General features: G+C 41.7%; 2 protein-coding genes across 3 annotated transcripts; both read left to right on the plus strand.

The window, feature by feature from the left end:
* The first annotated feature begins 1047 nt into the window (after positions 1–1047).
* Positions 1048–11928, plus strand: LOC134864692 (6-phosphofructo-2-kinase/fructose-2,6-bisphosphatase 2-like). The gene is made up of 17 exons (XM_063883878.1): positions 1048–1172; positions 2372–2535; positions 3457–3582; positions 4413–4509; positions 4788–4854; positions 4939–5013; positions 5092–5148; positions 5249–5373; positions 6215–6422; positions 6946–7092; positions 7356–7460; positions 7541–7670; positions 8918–8980; positions 9067–9131; positions 9890–10090; positions 10670–10738; positions 10838–11928. Exons 2-16 carry the CDS (start codon positions 2412–2414, stop codon positions 10721–10723), a joined length of 1644 nt encoding a protein of 547 aa, XP_063739948.1. The 5' UTR covers positions 1048–1172; positions 2372–2411; the 3' UTR covers positions 10724–10738; positions 10838–11928.
* A 2299-nt stretch (positions 11929–14227) lies between these two features.
* Positions 14228–23240, plus strand: si:ch73-217n20.1 (complement receptor type 1). Of its 2 annotated transcripts, none has more exons than XM_063885795.1 (12): positions 14228–14419; positions 14504–14701; positions 15362–15461; positions 15536–15609; positions 15923–16144; positions 16254–16442; positions 16743–16839; positions 16942–17015; positions 17101–17280; positions 17900–17979; positions 22822–22921; positions 23010–23240. In XM_063885795.1, the coding sequence occupies exons 1-12, from the start codon at positions 14365–14367 to the stop codon at positions 23033–23035; spliced, it is 1395 nt and encodes a 464-aa protein (XP_063741865.1). In that variant the 5' UTR covers positions 14228–14364; the 3' UTR covers positions 23036–23240. The 2 variants fall into 2 exon arrangements, with proteins under 2 accessions (XP_063741865.1, XP_063741873.1); XM_063885803.1 differs by having other exon boundaries at positions 16257–16442.

Consider the following 23240-nt stretch of genomic DNA (forward strand, 5'->3'; position numbering starts at 1 on the left):
GGGTCCAAAATGTAATAAAAAAAAGTCTTCCCAGGAGTGTGCAATCTGCCGTAGCAGCAAATGAATGCCTATGGGTTTGGAATTAAATATTCAATAATCACACAGGGGTGTATGCATATCATTTTAAGAACCTGATTAAACAAATAAATACTTAACTTGTCAAACAAACAGTGCTTACCTTATTAACACTCACTCAAGCACTACTCCTATACATTGATACGCTGCAGCATCCCATAATGGTGGAGGATTTTTCTCCATGTATTGAAGCGATATCAATCCATAAATGAAAACAGCCTTTCACACCAGGACCAAATGTGGTTTCTAACTATATGCTGTGTTAGTTGTGGTGTCATACAGATAATTGACTGAGGTCCATGACCTTGTGACATATGTAAATGATTCAACATAAGGTTTAGTGGACAACAAATGGTTAAGGTAGTTGGATTGGATGTGAAGATTATATACTATGATAAACGTATCTGTATAATTTTACTTGACATTTCTGGATGTTGTGGCATTCTACTTTAATGAACATGCATGGGTAGGAGGTTGTCAAGTGCATTTACTTACGTCATACCCATTGACAACAGCGCCTCCCGTAGGCTTCCAATGAATGAGTGAAAAACGCGTAAAGTTAGCGGAAATGATCCCAAACAAGACCATTTCAAAATAAAACCACAAAACTGACATTCAATCATCTGTCGCGACCTGGATGCAATCACTCATAATCAAGGCGCACTGGAGCAGGTTATATTAATAAATTATTCACAGAACAAAAACATATTTGTGGTATTTATAAATGGATCACCATTCAAACAGTTATTGAAACACACTTTTATAGCACCAGCATTTTTTTTTATATTAAGATGTCACCACAGGTTATAATATCTTAAAACATACACAATCATACACATTTTTTACCTTAATGTTTTATAATTATTTACCTAAATTAACGTTTTTTGAATCCAAAAAAGAGACGCTAGCCTTGGACATCGGCGTTCTGTGATTTTACTTTGGAAAACCCAACCGGAAGTCATTGACCTGACACATAGGAGGCGGAGTTACAACATCCGAGAAGAAGAAGGAGTCCTCCCCGGCAGTGTTGAAGCTAGCTGATGGCAGCATTGTAACAAAGATAATAAGCAGATATTAACGGCTCCTGCTGATTTGTGGTAAGTTAAAACAGTTAGACTTTCTCAAACGTTTTCATCCCCGCTTTGTTGCAATGCTTTGTTGCCTTTTGAAATAACGTAATAGCAGAAGTGATTAATACTAGACGTCAGGTACATTGTACCACTCAGCTCTTGTGTATGTGACCTGATGAAACAGTGGTGCAACTTCTCCGACTCAATATTCAATTATAATGCAATACTTGCAATAGTTATTGTGGCTTGTGCACTAACCTAGGGTTTGTTATAATGCTATACTATACCTCTATACGGACATGAGTAGTGTTGGAAAAAGTTGCTAGATTCTTTACTTGAGTGAAAGTACTAATCACCCTGTTATAAACACACCATTTTCGTGCTTCCAAATCTGAATTTATAAAGTAACGAGTAAATACATCTTCAAAATAAATGCAGTGGAGTAAAAGTACAATATTTGCCTCCAAAATGTAATGAAGTTAAAATATCAAGTAGTATAAAATAAAATGACGTGGCAAAAGTACCATTACCTCAAATGTGTACAGTAATTCGTTACTTCCCATCACTGGGCATGAGGAGGCTATATAGAAATCATAATGAAAAATAACATCAAACAATTCTGAAAGGTTATCAATTATGAATGAACAGAGATCTGAATAATTAAGACATTTACATTTGTCCATTTTGGATTGAAACATATTTAGAAAATGTCACCTTTTGGTTTTGGGAAATAATGATGGACATTTTCCCAGTATTTTCTGACTTGTTGAGGATCAAATTGTTCACCATTTAATCTACAAAGTAATAATAGGTAATGCAAATACTAGTTGGTTGCTTCCCTAAAACAAGAGAACAAGCATTTTTTCACAAAACTGTCACGACCAAATGCTTTAATATAAATCAGACAGTATAAAATATGAAAGGGATGAACTTGTCTTGTCTGTATCTCAACAAATTGAATTATTAACTCATGATTTAATCACTTATGAGGTTATAATGAGTTTATAAAATAGTCTGATACTTTATCTCCAATATGAATCGCCTTGCTCTGTTTCCTCCAAGGATTTCTGCCTGTATGCCTCAAGCATCCTTAAATATATTACAGCATTGTTACCCTAATTAGATCTGATCATCTGATGGCAATTCGCTGTATTGTATGCACAGTTTGGCCTGCTGCATCGTCAAGCAGTGTTTGTTATGATACAGCAAAATCTTGTCTTCAACAGAGAGATGCTGACCTCATCTTAACAGTGACCAGAGCAGCTGATGCAGGACAGCCGGACACAAAACAGAGCGATCATGGCGGGTCGGCAGCCCAGAGCTGCAGCTGCTGCAGACGGCTCCTCAGAGGCCAGAAGGACAGAACTCAGGGCCACTGAGAAGAAGTGCTGTGAGTGTTTTATTTTCCCTCTGTGCTAGAAATGTTGACTCGTTTTCTGAGGCTGTAACCTGATCTGTAGTTATTATTGACCTTTATGCACCTGAACGATTGCTTTATTTAATATACTTCAGTAGCAGTGTGCTGAAAAATGGGGAACTTGTTTTCAAAAAACAACGCCTGCGCTATTGGTAACGGGTAAATAGAGGTGATAAGGTTTCAGCAGCCACTGATTGTTAAATGTCAACTTTGACACACCTTCTGTAGTCATCAGTATGAGCAGGTACTGCAATGCACACTGAAGCATATTAACGAGGCAATTGGCAAGGTCAACACTAAGAGTCACCTGTTAATGAAAACGGCTTTGTTTTATTTCCAGTAACTCTTCAAAGAACATTTATTCAGGAAGGTCAAATGATTTGACTCAAGATTTGTTCATGACAAACAGTTGCTGCTGAGGTCCAAGCTGCAGAAATCTGTTAAAACAATCTCCAGTCAGGTCTTGTCTTGCAGAGTTAATGTTTTTTCTGGGCTGAGCATCGGTCATGGTTATGGACAATGAAAGTAAAAAGAACAACACAATGTGTTGAAATATGTTCCCTTCAATGTCCTAGCCAAAAATCCTGCAGGGATTGACAAACATTAACCGGCAGTCGTTAGAAGAAAGTAATAAGACGGGAAAGTTCATCTAAATGTTAACTAGCTGGTAGATGAACAATGCAGGGGTGACATTGGATTATTTCACAACCCTCCCTCTGCTTCCGTCAGTAAACAGTAAGCATATGTTCCCGTTTTTATAACGTTAATCAAATCTTTTAGGGCCATGTCTAAAGTGAAAGTGAGGGTCATTGTGAAACACAATTCCATGTATGCTTAATAACTAAATCTCTGTGTTTGGTTTTTGTGTTTGAATGGTTGTGTGTGTGTGTGCAGCATGGGCCTCCTACATGACCAATTCTCCTACTGTGATAGTGATGATAGGGTTGCCCGCTAGAGGGAAAACCTACATGGGTAAGAAGCTGACGCGCTACCTCAACTGGATTGGAGTGCCAACTAAGGGTCAGTACAGAAACAATATATGTTTTATTTTAATCATGTTGTAACATTTGATCCATCCACAGGATATACAACCAATGAAAACAGGCTATTCTTGGATTCAAGGCCCTGTAATCTCTGTAAATGATCAAACAAGTGTAAATGGAAAGATGTGTTCAGGGCAAATATGTACAGTATCTGCAGCTATCTTAAAGTGACAGTTTATCACAACATCTAAAATACTTCCATATCTCTTACTTTCTAGTGCTTTCTATACATTTAGATTGTTTACAAAGAAAACAGTTCCTACATGAAACTGCTCAGAGCAAAGCATGTGGGTTATTTAGAGCAACCATGTCATGATCTCTAAAAAGAGACAGTATTTGGCCCTTTGATTGCTACAAGCCGAGTGCCATCTAGTTCAATTACATTCAAAATAAGTACTGGCAGACATCTCTACGGCCAAGATCTCAAACACTCACACAAAAATCATATAGATTGATAAAAGCACTATAGGCAAGAGAAAGAATACAGAGTATATTTTAGATTTCCTGGTGAACTGTCCCTTTAAATTGCACTGTTCCTTTTTGTGGAACTGTAGGGGCATTTAGGGATAATACTTATCTGGAAAATCTGGTGCTTACGGCAACACTGTGTTTAATATGTGGTTCTGTTTATGTCACCGGCCCCTATCAACAGGCTGTGTTTGTAGTGCGCTGATGTTTTCATCGGAATGGAATGCAGCAGAACCGGTCTGGCAGAGTCAGTGGAGACGAGGGCCGCCGCCTGGACACAGAAATCCTGTCCCTGCCTTTTACACGTTACTTACTCTCCCTGTTTTTGTTCCCTTACAGTATTTAACCTTGGGGTTTATAGAAGAGAAGCAGTGCAGTCTTACAAATCCTATGACTTCTTCAGGCATGACAACAAAGAAGCAATGCAAATCAGAAAGTGAGTGTCTCTTTGTGGTGACTTTCTTCCGTGTAGTACATTGAGTCCTTTCCCACAGGTGTCCCAAGGCATGTCATTGCTACGCCCAATGAAAACACTAGATTGCTTTGAAATTCAAATGCCTCTTCTGACTGCACAGTGTTTGCTTAACAAATGGAGCTACACTTATTCAATTCATTAAATGATGTCCCTGGATGTATTACTGCACATTATTTCTTTTAGGAAGCATTTAAAGCTAATCTGATTTCCTGATCAATTTTCTCATTATGTCTCTACAGACAGTGTGCTCTGGTGGCACTGGAAGATGTCAAGGCCTATCTGAATGAGGAGGGAGGCCAGATCGCTGTAAGGACCCAGTGCAGCTGTTTATGCTGCTGATGATATTGATTGTAATTGGATTTGGTCTGAATATGTTTTGCTATCTGTCAGGTTTTTGACGCCACTAACACCACCAGAGAGAGGAGGGACCTCATCCTTAATTTTGCAAAGGATAATTCATACAAGGTCAGTACCTTGATTATTAAACCATTTGTGTATTTTCACAGGAATCCTGAATTTCTAATGCTTCACGTCTTTTGTTAGGTGTTTTTTGTTGAATCAATATGTGACGATCCAGAAGTCATCGCCACTAATATCCTGGTAAATAACGCTTTTATGCTTTTTGAAATTATTGGCACATTTTGGCCTTGAGTTGTCATCGTGAATCATCTTTACGAATGTCTATTTATTTTTAACAAAGGATGTGAAGGTTTCCAGCCCAGATTACCCGGAGAGAGACAGAGAAAGTGTGATGGAAGATTTTCTGAAGAGGATAGAGTGTTATAAAGTGACATATCAACCTTTAGATCCGGACGAACATGACAAGTAAGAAGAAATGTTGTTAAGGGTACTATGAGTTGCATTTCTTTACTACTATTAACATTTTGTTAAATACCTCTCTACAATAAACATCCTTTAATGCTAACTATCTTTAATCATTTATTGAAGTTGGCCTCATAGGTCATCTTGGCATATTTTTGGTCCAACGTGTACTTGCAGACACAGTCCAGCAGGGGGAGACAAACTCATTTGTGATCTAACGTTTCTATTGTCTGCTCTTGTATTGGTATTTGTGGAGCTGTCTCACCGTTAATCTAGCAGTAATAATACAAAACTTTCTTTATACATTAACTGATAACATTTGCAGATTTAAATGATCAAAAACAGATACTTAACTGAGCCTGGGAGGAAATTGTTTGACATTAAAATTGCTCCCATGCTAGACAAACAATAGAAATGTATATCACCAAAGAAATGATCAGAAAAAGTTGAAAATTAGAAAATCTAAAAATATGTGTCTTACACTGCAATCAAGCATACAAGTATGTCAACAATATATATGTAAATGTAGACATTCTAAAATATAGTTAGAATGCTAGTGTAATGTATGGTACGAATCAGTAAACCAGAGTTAATTTATTTTGTGTGTTAAAAAATCAAGTTACTTATCTAAGAATAGGCCCACATATTTGTATCTTGGTTTGTAGAGAACAGTTGTTGATCTTCCTGAACCTTGTCCTGTTAACTGAATGTTCTGAAGTGTGTGATAAATGAAATATCAGGAGATTTTAAACTACTCCCAGGGTACAAGATGTCCCTTCCTGTGAGGCTCTTTTCAGAGTCTTCAGTTGCCGATTATATTAACCCACTTTCTGTCATCCCACAGGAACCGCTCCTTCATCCAGGTCATAAATGTCGGCCGTCGCTTCTTAGTCAACAGGGTGCAGGACTACATCCAGAGTAAAATAGTTTACTACCTCATGAACATCCACGTGCACTCCCACTCCATCTACCTGTGTCGGCACGGAGAGAGCCATCACAACGTGGAGGCACGCATCGGGGGGGATGCTGAGCTGTCAGAGAGAGGGAAGCAGGTGCTAACCAACTCTCTCACTCTTACATTTGTGAACTCAATAAAGACAGCAGCCCAATTCTTTAAGGAATTTTGTTATCACTTCCTATCTGTCCTGTAAATATGAAGCTACATCCTAGCCTAGTTTAGCGTAAAACAGGTACAAACTGCAAGCCTGGCTCTCCTTTTTTATCTCTTTGCTTAATTACGCTAGTTGGCTTTAGCTTCATATTTAGTGGGCTGATATGTGAGTGGCATTTCACTCTGGGAAAGACAGCAAATGATGAAAGCCAAAAGATTGAGCGAGTCCATTAATTTAATCTGAAGGACACCTTAAAATACTGAAATGATTTTTCAAGTAACACTGTTAACAGTCTTTCGATCTAATAATAATAATAAATAAATCCAGCTAGATTGAAATCTTGCTGCTACAACAGATTAAGGGGGCCATTATGGGAAGAAACACTTGACTCTCTTCACTGTATAACTTCTCCTGTGTGCTTCGATGTCAGTTCTTGACCACATTGATATATTTTCTTTGTCAGTTTTCAGCAGCACTGAAGGGTTTTGTGGAGGAGCACCGTCTGTCGGACCTGAAGGTCTGGACAAGTCAGCTGAGACGCACCATTCAGACAGCCGAGGAGCTGGGAGTCCCATACGAGCAGTGGAAGATCCTCAATGAAATAGATGCTGTACGTCCTCCTATGTGCAACTCATTTCAATTTAACTTTACTCTATATCAGACTTGCACCTGACCATCTTGGAAGCTGGAGCAAACACTGAAATCATCATGACAAATGTGTTCTTATTTGTCCTTTCCTATAACTGCACCACAAGTGGGCTGCATAGAAAGCAGAGAGCTGCACCTGGGAAATGTTGGTTTTTTGCAAATGTGGTTTTGGACAAGCTGTGCAGGTGTGTGTGTTTAAAGGGTTATTGTTACTTTATGTTTCAGGGAGTGTGTGAAGAAATGTCCTATGAAATGATTGAGGAAACATACCCTGAGGAGTTTGCAATGAGGGATCAGGACAAGTACCATTACCGTTACCCTGGAGGAGAAGTAAGGCCCTGGAAAAGGATTTCTACAAAAACACATTATAATATAAAAACTAAATTAGATTTGTGTACCTTTCTCTCTAGTCCTACCAGGATCTGGTTCAGCGGCTGGAGCCCGTCATCATGGAGCTGGAGCGACAGGGCAACGTGCTCGTCATCTGTCATCAGGCTGTCATGAGATGCCTCCTTGCCTATTTCCTGGACAAGAGCGCAGGTTACATGCACAGACAGAAACATGAAACACGCCCAGGCCATGCCTCACATTAAAGACATATGAAGACATATTGCTGTACTGTTAAGTCACTGCTAACAGCCGTTGATTCATCTAAAACTTATATTTTACTCCAGATTCTTTAATAGTGCTTCAACAAAAGAGATAGTAAAATGATTCAAGGCCACATTGTCCCCCTAGAGTCAGTCTTAAATGTCAGCTAGTCTAAATGTCTCTAATGAGGAATATTTAATAGCACCTGAAGACTATTGTATCAAACCTTAATGAGACAGAAAACTATCTGCATGCTTGATTCAAAGCTCACCTAAAACTATTCAGTTAGCAGATGGCCAGTGAAGACTATTCTCAGCGCAGCTTTAATGGGTCAAACAGACAAAACAGGTTTAAAAGGCTTTATTTGTTGGTGTCTGAATAAGACATGCGACACTTGCGTAACCCTTGAAATCTGGCATTCTTTAGTTTTGTGACGATGCAAGTAGCAGGGAAATAAAATAAGAACTTCAACTGAATGAAGGGGGATTTAAATTCCGTAAAACGGCGACACAAGAGAACAATATTTGACGGAGCAAAATGATTGCTGCTGCAGATTGACTGGATAGATTGTGAAAAAATATTTATTTTAGGAAAGTTAAATTGCTGTCTCACACCACAGGAGGCTAAGGCAGACATTTTCAAATGTGATTTGGCTCGATTGAAAGAAATGTTTTACCGCAGATAGTTGTGTTTACAGACAATTCAAGCTTTGAACTTTAAACTTCAACAGATGCAACATACAAAAAAGAGGCAAGCACAGATTAAAACAAAACAATATACCATGGTAAAATATAACTAGCAGTATTTATCTCCCAAAATGACATGATACACATCAAATAATTTTGCCTGGATTTAATTACATTAAATTAAATGTGTGGAAACTGAGACTGAAGAACTGGCTGTAAGGAAAATGCTGCTTAAAATCACAGCTAAAAGTAAACATGGGCAGGCATTTGTGTCAGCCAGGATGTGGTCGCGGCTGCAGCCTCTGTTGAACGTCTCACCCACAGTTTGATGACTGCAGAAACCAAACTGTGGGTGCAGCTATGACTGCATTTCATTCCACTGCACCCTCATATGGGACATGCACGATGCAGCCAGTATACGGCTTCATGTCACAAACATAAGGGGGACACCCAAACATGACTGGATATAAAACCAGCTAAAAGCAGTTTTTCTTCTTGTTGTTGGCACAGATGATCTTCCCTACTTGAAGTGTCCCCTGCACACTGTCCTGAAACTCACCCCTGTGGCGTATGGTAAGTCACTGCACTGCTTGTAAGTCAGCTCATTGTTTCCCTCCTGTTGGGTTGTGACATATTTTCCTCCTGCCTCCCTCTCATAGGTTGTAAAGTGGACATGTTTGACCTGAAGGTGGAGGCTGTCAACACCCACCGGGACAGACCATTAGTAAGCTTGTGACTTTTTAATTATATTCTTTAAAAGGTGTGTGGTTAGATTGGTCTGGAGCTGTCCCAGAGTCCAGGGGAATGCATGCGCCCAGTGCGTGCAGCAAGGATCAGTTACCCCCTACAGTCATTTCACGTTTCTTTTGAGATTACATTTACACAAAAGAGGCAAGTTTCAGAGAGGAGATATATAAAAAAAAAAACACCATGAAAAACAACCTGTTGGCTTAAAGGGAGAAATGACCCCATTAAGCAAAATGCAAGATGATGAAAAACAACCAAGCACTCATAAATAAAGAAGAATTCAAATAATAATAATGATGTGAATTTACATGGTGTCTATATCTGGCCCCTGGACTTCACAGGACCCAACAGACCACTTTTCCTTAGCAACTGGCTACTCTTTATAAACCTATTTAAAATGCCGCACAAGAAAATGAATCCGTGTTTAGTCGGGAAATCCCAAAGGAATGTTTAATTTATTTTTGTCTTTTTTTCCTAATCAGCCGGCTCCATATCAGCTCCCTGGTTGTAAGGGTTTGAGTTGAAGACTGGGTGGCAACACATAAACACATTCACTGAGAAACCTCATGTTAACTGGGGTGAGAAATATCCTGTTTGCTGGGACCGTCCGTGGCTGTTTTTCTTCCTTCGCCCTCTCATAGTGATTTAATCGGGACATGATGATTGAAGTCCTTGAGGAAAAAAAGCAGCACATGTTAATCAGCCCGCTTTTGTCTGTCTTCTTTCACCCACCAGAGTAAAGTCACAACAAACACTGTGCCGCCCACTTTCCTCCGGAGAAACAGCTTCACCCCGTTGTCCAGCCAAGACCAGATCAAACGGCCCCGTCTGTACAGCGTGGGCAACCCTCCGCAGGCCCGCATGTCCCAGGCCCCCACCTTACCCAGCATGCAGTTCTCTGAGGCTTCTGAGGGGGCAGAGCTGCTACAAAGTGTAGTGAGTATTACTATCAGTGATAGAGGTTTAAAGATCTGGTAGATGGTGTACCGAAATAGAAGCAATGCTAAATATTTAAATGCGTGCCAAGATACACAAAATAAGAAAACTGAAGGGCTTTAAAAAATGTAAAGCAAGTGAAAGATGATAAAGATGGTAAAAGAAATACAGTTTGATTTGTTTTATCGACTGATTGGAGGTAAAGGGTAAAGCGTTATGTTTCTTAATAGTTGATATATTAATAAATGTTTTGGACAGATAACCTTATTCTGCTTTGGTTTCTATGCTCCACATACATTGGATTAGTATTTTAAAGAACCCACAGAACATCTCAGAGAGTTACAGTAAAAAGGAAAGAAACAAATCAACCCTGAATAGGATTTCCAATGTGTTTTTTGCATGTTATCGCTCACAAAGTTACCTTTTATTAGACTTGCTGTACTATATATACTTTTCCAGTTGACCTCAGATTTTAGTATTAGCTCAACTGCAGTCGATGCCAGACAAAATAAACGCCCCCTTCCTTATTTGGCTCTGTGTTTGTCTTAATGCCGTCTCCCTTCTCTTTGCATCCTGCAGGACTCTGTAAACGGCTTCAGTGCAGCAGACACAGACAACTCTGTTCGCAGTTAAGAAGCTCAAAAAGAGGTGTTTTCAGCCTTTTCCGCAACTTTATCACGTGAAACATCTGTAGGCCTACTCTCCTCCACAAATATCTCACACATTCTGTTTTTCCTTTTATCCCAGGCTTTTCTCCACGTGGATGTAGTATCTCGACGACCAGCAGTAAAGTCTCCACCAGCTTCAGCCATCACATTTTGAATCAATGTATCTCACCATATCTGTGTAACGCCATATGTGTTATCTCTTTGTTTTTGGTTTGTTAGAAAGGTTATGTGCTTGTTAGTGATTGTACACAGACATGATATCGATGCCTTTGCACAGAAGCCTTCAAATCTATGCTGAGATCCAGCTCAGTTTAATAATGATGTAAAGATTCCTAGTAAGGAAATACTCAGCACCCTCCAGATTGTGAAGACACTGTCATTGTTTTCTATATTAAATGTAGAACATGTTAATTGTGAATTGCATACCTCAATGGAAGATACTACCTGTTTTACTTTTAGACAGTTCTCCTCTTGAAGGAAGCCATATACATCCTCTCAGATTATTTTTTTATCTTTTTAAACACTCCCAGGTTGTGTCCTCAGGTGAAGGTTCTGGTGTAGTTTGAAGCTTTTATGCTTGTGATGGGCAGAAAAAACTAAATGTAAGATGTTTCGCCCAGCCCTATAAAACGTACGGCAGCTACTGTTCCTTTTTCCTGTCTGACTAATATTCCACTTTTCTCTTCAGTAATGCCTACCTGTATGTTTTGCCTTCTACTCGGATAACAGCTTTAATATATAACGCGGTTCACTGTGATAAAGCTGACAGCTTTTGAACTCCTTAAAATGTATGCCAACATTGCAAACACAAAGTGCTCATGACTCTAGGTGAACTGTAGTGTCCTCATAGTTATACACAAATGAGTTGTGTAATTCCAGATAAAATAAAGATACTTTTTGTTAATTAAAAGCTTTTAAGTTACCATATGAATAATCTCTATTCACTTTTAATAATAATGTCAGCAATTGATCGATATTTGGAAAGTGCCTTTTTTTTAAAGGACTAAAAGGCTGTGACAATAGCAATGTTATTTTAGCATCTTGGTTTGATTTGCAACCCTATGTTTCACCTGTTTTGAAGGATTGACAATATATTTAGAAAAAAGTGCTTCAGTGTTATTGCACATTGTGGCGTACATGTTTCATTTAATAAAGTTAATTTAAATGCCATTTTTACATTGAGTTCTGTTTTTTCCCTTCAGTACTCGATGATTATTTTGACTTCCAGAAAATCCTTTGAGGTTGGTTTAGAACGGGTGTGAGCCCACTGGGAATCGCCTTCCTTTTTGCTTCCTTTACGATTTGATGTTTACTTAAACTGTAAAAGGAACAAATAATTTTACATAACGATTTAATCATCTCTCAAAAGCAGATAAGAAAGAGGTCTACATCCTTAGATTTACATCATCTATTTGTTTCGAACACAGTTTCTCCTGTGTAAATTTAAACTGATTTAACATGCTTTAAATAAATCTGATTTTATCTGAAATGGGCCCGTCATGAACTGCAGAGGTAGTCATCAGGGGAACAGAAGAGGGTCAAATTATCAGTTGTTTTTTCTTGCTCTGACGACTGAGATAATGCTTTCATGAGTCAAGTCAGATAAAAAGCTTTGATTATTTCGAATGGTGATTACAGACATTCAACAAAAAGCTCTCTATGAGAAAGTGGTGTACACTAAAGTGAAAGTCATTCTTAGTGGTTTTCAATAATACTTTACGCTTTTGTCCTACTATATCATCTCGTAAAAAAGTAATACAAAATGGCATACCATAGAACAAGGGTGTCCAAACTACGGCCCGGGGGCCAAATCTGGCCCGCAGGCCATTTCGAATCGGCCCTCAGCAAATTTTAAACGTATAATGGAATATGGCCCACAAATTAAACTTTTGCTTGTCTTATATTGTACTTCTCAAATAAAATATATTAATGAACCCAATTTTCAAATAAATTCAGTCATTTAGAATTCAAAACATTTCAAGGTTTCAAGGTTTCAAGGTTTTATTTGTCATATGCACAGCAGATACAGCGTATATGTTGGCAATGAAAATCTTATGTCACGTGCTCCTCCAACAACTCAACATACATGGTGCAAATAGAAGTGGAGTTGTTGAGGAGCTCGAGACACGGCAGCCATCCTCGGCGCCATCTTGTTCACAAACCTCACAAACCTCAGTTAATAAAAGAAAGCCTATTAACTTATTTCTATAACAACCTTGAAATTTAACCTTCATATTTAATCTTATTATCAGCAATCTGAGGCTTCTGTTTTAAGGAATGAGCTGCCAACAAAATTAATGAAACCCTAAAGAGAGATGGGATGTAGGCTGTTTTTTCCTTAAGCCATTTGAAAGTATCACGCATTATTCACCTACATTTGATTTGTTTTTGCAAACTTATAACCTAATTTATGAGGCAATATTCATCTCTATAAGTGGCCCAGCTCTCCGTATATTTTTCTGTATGTGGCCCTCGGTGAAAAAAGTTTGGAAACCCCTGCTATAGAACATCATAAAAAACAATATATGGCAAAGTTTGACATTCAACGTCATGGATCACGAGTCGTGGCTGTTGCTGTGGTCCTGCCTGATGCCCACCTTACTACTTCTCTGATGACACCTAAAGGATTGTTGACTTCCACCTGATCCATCTTTATCTTCTTCCAAATTATAGACACATTATTTTCTCTAGAATTTGGTCTATCTATGTTGTAAATGTATCATCATTTTAAATTACACATGATATCTATTGCACTCTGTTGCTCTCCCGGAGGTTTCTTCTATTTCTTCCCCATTAAATGTGAGGTTTCTTTGGAAGTGTTTCCTTGTCCGATATTAGGGTCTAAGGACAGAGGGTGTCTACTTAGTATGTCTACTATTTGTATTCATATTCTGTAAGAACAAAAGCCCCCTGATAAAAATGTAATATTTGTGATATTGGGCTATATAGATGAACTTGATTGATTGATTGATTATTGATTGATTGATTGATAAAGCATGTCTTTGTATAGAATGTTGTAGAAAATCTAATTTAAAAAATGCTAGTTATATGATATTATATTATGTTGTTTATTTCAGAGAAAAATGTGTATTATGTCTAAAATATTTTTTAAAAACAATGTAGTATCGTGTCGAAAAATGTCCAAAATATCAGAAAAATATATACTACTTCTACCTGTCTATTCTATTCTATTCATATTTATATAAATAACACATCACTTATATTCTCTTGACTATATTGCATTTTCTTATTTCAATATAGTTTTGTTTTTCTTGTTCCAATACTTAAATGTTTTATGTAAAGCAATTTCAATTGACTTGTCAGAGATTGAACATATTATAATCTTGGGTTCTGAGGTAGAAAAGATATAGGGTTTGGATGAGCACATAATGATCGCAACATCAAAAAAAGTACTATCTGTTTGCTGGGCAGTAGTCTGTCCCTGTTCTTGTCTTCCTGTGTGTTGTGTTGTCAAACTGGGTTGTATCAAGGGCTGCTCCCTGTGGGCCAGCCCTCTATAAATTGCTTAATCCGAATCTGCTGGTGCCATTCCATCTGTAATCTGCCTTCAGGATTTGTTCACACGGAACAACACAGTCTACAATCATGAGGAATATCGGGTTGAATGTTCTGGTTTTATCGTTTGCCTTTGTCGTTTCAGGTAATAATCAAAGCTATTCCCAGTTTGAAGATTGATGTTGTTATTTGTATTTATTATAAATCTGTTGTTCTTCCAAAATAAAAGCTCAAGTACCAAAACAATGTTCGGCACCACCGGAGTACCAACATGCGAGACTAGTGAAGAAGTACAACGGTTTACAGAAGTTCCTGAACGGGGAGAAGGCGTACTATGATTGCGCAGAGGACTTCACTCCATCCCGGGGGAGCAGAGCTGTGCAGTGTGTCGATGAAAGATGGACCAAACTGAATTTAAAATGCGAAAGTAAGTGCTTTTAATACTTGTTGGCCAACCAGTTAAGCATTTTAATGGTAAATATAAGGCTAAAAGTTGATGTTTCTTATACAGATGATTGTTTTCAGCGAGATATGTGCAGTATTTTTGAAGCGAAGGAAGCTGACTGAATCTCCCTAGCGGCAATGGGGTAAACCTACATGGTATTCTAGCAGACGTGGTTACTGAATCTTATAGAACCAATAAAACATTTGTTTTAAAGTCTGAAAACATTGCGATATTTATGCAGCTTTTTATTAAGATGTTACCCAAACAATTACACTAGTTTAAAGGATGGGTTCACAAGTCTGTTGTAACTCAATGGGATACTTGTGTAGCCCTTAATGAAAGTTAAGGGACGAACAATTATTTTAGATAACACGAATATGTAAAAGGAAAATCCCAGTTAATCAGTACCTTTTTTTAAATTTGGTGTCAGCCACATCTCTGTCGAGTTTAAATGGTTAGGTGTTAAGATCATAAGCAAACATCCATCATACCTTCCTGACAAAACACACTGAGGTTAGCACTGGCTTTGCAGCAGTTTATGTGGGTTGTTTCACAATTTTGTAAATCATCTGGCAAACAATATTTCACCCCTGATTCCTGTTCTGATTGGCCATTAACTCTCTCTCTTTCTGATTTTTGCAGAGAAATCATGTGGCAATGCCGGCGATCTGCCTCATGGAGAGTTCCAGTATGAAGGGCACTCATTCGTTGGGGAGAAAGCTTATGCTGTATGCAACAAGGGGTACGTAGGAGATGGAATGAAATCATGTAAACCTTGATCAGAACAAGCCTTTGAATCTGTCTTTATGTTCACAGATACACTCTGAAAGGACTTGACTACATTGTCTGCAAGAAGTCAGGCTGGACCGGTGAATTCCCGTCTTGCGAAGGTGAACATCCGAGCATCCTTAAGGACTCATTATCCACAAACCATTTATATTCTTTACACACTGTAGTTGCTGCAGCTTAAGAACTGATCTCAAGTGGGCAGTATTGTCAAAAATGAGAAATTACTGTCTGAAAGTGACGCTCAAGGGAGGCGTTTTTCCTAATCCCTCAATTAATTTAAACACATTTTCCATTGTGCAATAAAGATGTGATGCAATATTTAGGTCACAGAGTAAATTAGTCATGTTTTGGGAGGGAACAAGTTGGAGGGAAGAGAATCACCTGCTTATAGAAAATCTATTGAAATCTCCTCAGAGGGAGAGGCCACCTGCTCCCCCCCTGCAGTGGCCAACTCTGTGAGCAGTGCTGGAGCTGTTTCTGTGTACCAGATGGGGAACACTGTGACCTTAACCTGCAGTCAGGGTTTCCAGCTGGATGGAGCTCAGAGCATCAGGTGTGGTGCTGGTGGCCTGTGGCAGCCTCCACCCCCTCAGTGCCTGCCTGCACCAAACACAACTCAGTCACCCAATGAAGAGAGTGCGTTAGTATTTCCACCACATGGAAAGTTGTGAGCATTTTGGCAGTAGGTCTAAATGTCATGTCAGTTTATTAAAAGAAGGTGTCTGTTTCTAAACTCTCTGTTCAGCAGGGGGATGCGGTGTACCGGTAAACACTGACGACGCCAACCTTGCTGGCCGGTACATCACAAAGACCGTGTTCGCTTCTGGTGACAAAGTCCATTACGTGTGTGATGTTGGATACATTCAGGCAGGTGGCAGCAAATATCGCAGCTGTATCAAGGGAGTGTGGACACCACTGAAGCTAAAATGTGAACGTAAGGACTTAAATAACATATTATACTGACTTTTTTTATTACTTTTTTCTCTAAATTTGTAATTGTCCTCTTTATTGCCCTATAAATATGGAACGAGATCTGGGAAATCATACTTTTACTTTGGTCTATTGAATGATTAAGCAGCACAACCATTTTAAACAGACGCAGGAGTTCATGCTTTCTAAGTCTAAGTCTCGCTCATTTTTTACAGGCTTGAAGACAGACTGCAAATAAATACAAATATATATTTTACAAGTTCATTCAGAGCTGTTTAACCTTACCTTTATTTATCCCCAAAAGGGAAGCACTGTGGCTCTGCAGGAGAGATTATGAATGGACAGTTCACATACACTGGATTGAAGTTTGGAGACACTGCCTCAGCTGTCTGTGATGAGGGGTGAGGAAAATCCTTATATTCCTTACATACTGTTATTCTTTACACTTATAGGATTATTCTCCATCTTGTAAACTCTCTGACTTTTGATTATTTTCTCATCAGGTATTGTCTTGTAGGAAAGGCAACCAGAAACTGCATGAGTAAAGGCTGGGACGGACGTGTCCCTGCCTGTGAAGGTGAGGTGAATAAGCATTATTCGTCAGGTGATCATTAATTTTCTTTCCTCTCTAGCTGTGCCAACACCATTTAACCTTTTCACAGCTGTGACGTGTGAGGAGCCTTCAACGGTGACCAACGCCGAGATGAGAGGCCCTCACGAGCCACCGTACACATACAGGACTGTGCTCAGCTACCATTGTCGTGTGGGAACTCTCATCGGACAAAGGAACATTTGGTGCACCAAGGACGGGACGTGGAGTGCTTCTCCTCCTCAATGCAGAGGTTCATGATAATATTACCTAGCACTTAAATTCTAAAACAATTATATCTTTTTTCTGACATGAATAGATTTCAGTAAGACAACTCGCGTGTTTCTTTAATGTTTATTAGAAGCATTATATAGTTGGCGTTTGGCGTCTAGGCTGGGGCTTCATCACTCCACATATTTACATTGAATGATGATTAGATAACTAACCCCCGAACCAGGTGGAAGCTGGGGGTGGTGGTGGGGCAGGCGAGCATCGTGAACGCAGCAGCAGCAGCAGCAGCAGCAGCAGCAGCGTGAACGCAGTAGCAGTAGCAGCAGTAGCAGTAGCAGCAGCAGCAGCAGTGTGAACGCAGTAGCAGCAGCAGCAGCAGCAGCAGTAGCAGTAGCAGCAGCAGTAGCAGCAGCAGCAGCAGCAGCAGTGTGACCGCAGTAGCAGTAGCAGCAGCATTAGCGAGAAAGAGGCAGGTAGATCTGACAGGTTAAATAGAGCGCCAGATTTAGGAGACTATGTTTGGTTGGTTGCAAGAGTGGCGAGGGGCGTTATGTGCGAATGTATCACTGGTGCTCAAGTTGACTGCCTGAACTAGCTCGCAGGCTTCGCCCCATTAAACATTTATTTCAATTTCCATACAGAAATAACATGTCCTCCTCCAAATGTGAATAACGCCTACTGGATGAGAGCTCAGAACAAGCAGTATCAAGAAAGAGACATCATCTCTGTCACGATACGCACACACTGTGTCACTTATCGTGTAGTTTATTAGGGCTTTGGATTAACACGTTACAAACTGCATTGCGGAGCTAACTCACGCGTGTCTCTATAACTTGTTCAACTGTACAGCGGAGACCGGAACTACGTCACCGCGTAATATAACTGATAACGTTCATACCATCATTACATTACATCTCCCCCTTTTGAGACAATAAACTAAAAGTAACCTTTACCAGAACTGAGTCCATTCAGAGTATCCTAAAACATAAATAAACAATACTTACTCCAATTGCAGATTCAGGTAAGTAAATTAAGTCTTAATCAAAATTAAATCTATTTTTACCAAGAGCAATTTCTTCTCATTTTTTTCCAGAACCCATTCCCCATTCATACTACTGTACTGTAGTATTTGTAACACATTAATATAAACATTACCCTTAAGTGCATTAGCAACATTAACTGCAGAAAACATTTCTTTCTTTCTCCTCCTTTTTTTTAAATTTTTTTTTTTTTACATTTTGTCCATTGAACTAAATCTGTTTCAGTAGGGAAACCTGAAAAAAAAAAAAAGATTAGGCATTAGCAATAAAGCAGTCAGCAGTCATAAATCACTCATTGAGTCTGAACCGGAGAGGTGGTCTGATTTCACGGCCCCTGGAGGTCAGTCTGGCTGTGCCACTGGACAGAGTAGGCCGTGCCGGTGTTCCCTGTGTAGTCTCTGGTGTAGGCCCCGGTGATGCTGTGTGGCCCCTGGTGACCATCACAGGAAGTGGACTGCTGACGGGACGTGCTGGGCTGGTCTCGGGCTGTAGTTGTGGTTCTGCAGGCCCGGTGGTCTCAGCAGGCCCGGTGGTCTCAGGAACAGCCTGGAGGTGTCTCCTGTTACGCCGCAACACTGTGCCGTTGTCCATCTTGACCATGTAGGATCTGGGTTGTTCCGCTTTCCCCAACACCTGCGCAGGGGTCTTCCACCCCTTGTCTGTGTCCAGCTTGACACGCACTGCCTGACCTGTTGGCAGCTCTGGGAGATGGAGGGTGGAGTGTCGGCGGTTGTAGAAGTACTCGTAAGATCTCTTGGCTTTAGAGTCATTTGTTCTTACTTGTTCAGGGCTTATTGGAGTCATTTGCAAGTTTTGCTCCAATGTGGGGACTGTGGTGCGAATCTGTCGTCCCAGCATCAGTTGAGCCGGACTGGCCCCCGTTGCAGCAATGGGTGTGGCCAGATAGCTCATCAGGGCAAGGTACGGGTCTGGTTGTTTCAGCAGTCTTTTAGCAGTCTGGACTGCTCTCTCGGCTGCCCCGTTGGCCTGGGGGTAGTGGGGGCTCGAGGTTGTGCGCGTGAACCCGTACTCTTTGCAAAAGTCAGTGAATTCAGCTGACGTGAACTGCAGACCATTGTCGCTGACTAGTTCGAGAGGTACACCCCATCGGCTGAAGATGGCTTTGAGGCGCGTGATGACCTGCTGGCTTGATGTAGAAGGTAAGTGTACCATTTCGACATACCTGGAATAGTAGTCCACGACTACTAGATAATGCTTCCCTTCCAGCTCGCATAAGTCAGCAGCGATCCTCTGCCAAGGCCCCTCTGGCAGGGCCGTAGTGATGAGAGGCTCACGCCTCTGCTTGGGCTTGTGCTCTATGCAGAACTTGCACTGCGTCACGGTTGTTTTGATGTCGCCTCCGATGCCAGGCCACCAGACAGAGAGCCTGGCTCTCTCACGGCACTTCGTCAGTCCTTGGTGACCTGTATGGATTCTTTTCAGAATGTCTGCTCTCAGTCCTTTTGGAATCACAATTCTGTCGTCGTACAGAACTAGTCCCCCCGCTTCAGAGAGGTGATGCCTGGCAGAATAGAGTGCAGAGAAGGAGGAAAAGTTGTGTCTCTTACGCCAGCCGTTTCGCACACTGGAGATGACCGCCTGAAGGTCTGGATCCATCCGCGTTGCTCCTCTTATCTCCTCCAACTTCTCTGGTGACATCGGCTTGTTTGTCACCACTGCATCGACGTACGCCTCAACGTGGCGCTCCGTCTCTGACTCGGCCTCCTGAGTCAGAGGGCTCCTGGACAGCGCATCTGCCACGATCAGCTGCTTTCCTGGAACATGGACAGCTGTCGCATTGAACCGCATCAGGCGCATCAACAGTCTCTGGCACCGCACGGGTGCTTTGTCCAGGTCACATGCATTTATCAATGGGACTAGCGGCTTGTGGTCTGTCTGGAGGCAAAAACTGTCTAGCCCCTGTACATAACGTACAAAGCGTTCGCATGACCACACCGCTGCCAAGCACTCCTTTTCTATTTGGGAGTAGCGTTTCTCGGTTTCTGTAAGAGTGCGTGAGCAGAATGCAACAGGTTTCAACTCACCGCTGTGCTCCTGGAGTAGTGTGGCGCCCAGGCCGTAGCTGCTGGCGTCCGCGCTGACGATGGTGCGGCGGTTGGAGTCGTAGTAGGCCAGTGCTGGGGCTGACGAGAGCATGTCTTTGGCTTTCTGCAGCGCTCTCTCTTGGAGGTCACCCCATGCCCACGCACTGTCCTTCTTGAGCAGGTCAGTGACTGGGTGTAGCGCGGTTGAGAGGCCTGGCAGAAACCTCCCCAGGTAGTTGATCATGCCCAGGACCTGGCGCAGCTCTCCCACGTTGTTTGGGCTGGGCATCTCAGTGATTGCACTCACTTTGCTTTTGTCTACTTTCATGCCCTCTGCGCTGATTATGTGTCCGAAGTAGCCGGTCTCCGACTTGTTGAACCGGCACTTTGCTTTGTTCAGTTTCAGTCCAGACCGCCTGATGGTCTGGAGGACTGTGTTCAGCCGCCTGTTGTGCTCCTCCTCGTCCGCACCGTAGACGAGTATGTCGTCCATCACGACCACGACTCCCTCATGGCCCCTGAGCAGGTCGGTCATCAGTCTCTGGAAAATCTCAGGGGCTGAAGAGATCCCGAATGGGAGCCGCCTGAAACAGAACCTGCCCATGGGTGTGATGAAGGTGGTCAGTTTTTGGCTGTCGGGGTCCAGGGGAATTTGCCAGAAGCCACTAGAGGCATCTAGCGTGGAGAACACCTTTGCCCCCGCTAGCTTGGGAGCAATGTCCTCCAGTGTGGGCAAAACATACCGTTCTCGCTTGACAGCCTTGTTGAGCCTCTTGAGGTCCACGCACACTCTGACCTGGTCTTTATTCTTTTTTTCCGCAGGCACCATGGGTGCGCACCAGTCGGTGGGCCCTGTGACATGCTCGATTATGCCCATCTCCAACATGCGCCCCAGCTCCTTTTCGACCTTTGGCAGGAGGGGAAACGGCACCCGGCGCGGCGTTGTGGCGACATAGGGCTCCACGCCTGGTTTCAGCTCGATTTTGACAGGGTCGCACTGTAGGAGTCCTATTTCTCCGAATAGGTCGTCCGTCACGGTGCACACTGCATTCAGCCGTTTCACAAGGCCCATGGATTTTGCCACTCCTCCCCCCAGTAGGTTCTGTGCAAACTGTCCTTTGATTACCGTTATCCAGAAGGCATACTTTTGGCCCTTGTGCCGGCATGTGGCCAGGAATCTGCCTATGCACTTTACTTCCCCGCCTGGGCTTGTGGCACTGACTGTAGTCTTAGCTAATTGGGGCTTGTTTGGCATTTTGTTGTACGTTTTCACAGTCATTACAGTAATGTCTGCCCCCGTGTCAATTTTAAAGTCAACTAGACTATTGTTGATGGGAAGTGTGACACGCCAATCATCACTGAAATCTGGCTGCTCAACTACTGTATGGGCCTGATTTGTCACTGCACCGATAAAGAAAGCTTGATCATCATCATCGTCAAATTCGTGTGTCACAGCCATTAATTGTTGTGTCATTTTGCTTTTGCACACCAGTTCAAAGTGTCCTAGCTTACCGCATCCCCGGCATTCCTTGTCGTGTGCGGGGCAACGTTCTTCACGTGCGTGTGTCCTGCCACACCGTGAGCAGCATCCATTTTGTTTGCTGTACTCCTCTCGTTTGGGACCGTTTCGTCCATCTCGCTGCCACCTGCCCTTGCCGCGTTTCCAGCCTGCCTGTCCCCTTTGTCCCACAGCATTCACTGAGCACTCTGCCCGCTCCTCGCTCTGCTTCTTGATCTGCTCGCTCTGTCGGGCTAGCTGGATAGCCCTCTCCAGCGTAAGATCCGCCTCAAGTTGCAACTTTTGTGAGACCTCGCTATCTAGGATGCCAATGACGAGTCGGTCTCTAATTTGTTCATCCTTTGTTATGCCGAATTCACAGTATTGGGCTAGCTCATAAAGGCTCCTCACGAAAGATTCCACCATTTCTCCAGCCCTCTGCACACGCTTGTGGAAGCATGCTCGCTCATGTATCACGTTGCGCTTAGGCACGAAGTGATCATTAAACCTAGCTATAACTATATCGTAGTCAAGTTCTGGGTTATCACTTTCGTCGTCCTCCGTATACACAAACGATTCATAAATTGGCTCTGCTTCTTTCCCCATCGAATACAGAAGAGCGTTGACTTGTACCTCACAGTTCTCTTTGTTGAGCTTGGAAGCCGCTCGAAACCTGTCGAATCGGCGCCTCCACACTGGCCATTCCCCTGGCCGGGTAAAGTCAAACTGTTCTGGCGGTCCAAACTTGGCCATCTTAGTTCTTTCGGCGTTCAGTCCGTAACTTCTGACACCATGTCACGATACGCACACACTGTGTCACTTATCGTGTAGTTTATTAGGGCTTTGGATTAACACGTTACAAACTGCATTGCGGAGCTAACTCACGCGTGTCTCTATAACTTGTTCAACTGTACAGCGGAGACCGGAACTACGTCACCGCGTAATATAACTGATAACGTTCATACCATCATTACATTACAATCTCCATTGAGTGTGAGCGGGGATACGCGATGACCGGCCCGAGCTCCGTTACCTGTGGTCATGATGGCCGTTGGTCCCCTGGCCTCCCTAAATGCACACGTAAGTGATCAATTCTTTATTGCATATACATTTCTTAATAATATGTATTTGACAAAACGTTTAAATTATGACCACCTGTTTATTTCAGCACGTCGTTCCAAATGGAGGAACTAATAAGCTTGCTGAAATGTAAACTTCATTATTTAATCAACCTGGTTAAACAGCAGTCCAGAGGATGGAAATAATGGTCGCTTAAGCTTTAAACTGTCTTCCTTCTAAAATGTACCCTTTTAATAATGCACTACTGGTGATAGATTTTCTTACTTGCTCATTAAACTTGTATGAACTCGTTATAAAGACATTAAAAGTGTGAAATGAA

Source organism: Eleginops maclovinus, chromosome 1 (assembly GCF_036324505.1).
Source record: "Eleginops maclovinus isolate JMC-PN-2008 ecotype Puerto Natales chromosome 1, JC_Emac_rtc_rv5, whole genome shotgun sequence".
In the NCBI taxonomy this organism is placed as follows: domain Eukaryota; kingdom Metazoa; phylum Chordata; class Actinopteri; order Perciformes; family Eleginopidae; genus Eleginops; species Eleginops maclovinus.

Bases quoted from the DNA above. Each gene is read 5' to 3' on its own strand.
- si:ch73-217n20.1 (XM_063885795.1), top strand. From the start codon at position 14,365: ATGAGGAATATCGGGTTGAATGTTCTGGTTTTATCGTTTGCCTTTGTC. The intron at 15,462-15,535 runs GTACGTAGGAGA...TTATGTTCACAG, and splicing joins TATGCTGTATGCAACAAGGG to ATACACTCTGAAAGGACTTG. The intron at 17,016-17,100 runs GTGAGGTGAATA...ACCTTTTCACAG, and splicing joins ACGTGTCCCTGCCTGTGAAG to CTGTGACGTGTGAGGAGCCT.
- LOC134864692 (XM_063883878.1), top strand. From the start codon at position 2,412: ATGCAGGACAGCCGGACACAAAACAGAGCGATCATGGCGGGTCGGCAG. The intron at 5,149-5,248 runs GTAAATAACGCT...TTTTTAACAAAG, and splicing joins TCATCGCCACTAATATCCTG to GATGTGAAGGTTTCCAGCCC. The intron at 6,423-6,945 runs GTGCTAACCAAC...TTTCTTTGTCAG, and splicing joins TGTCAGAGAGAGGGAAGCAG to TTTTCAGCAGCACTGAAGGG.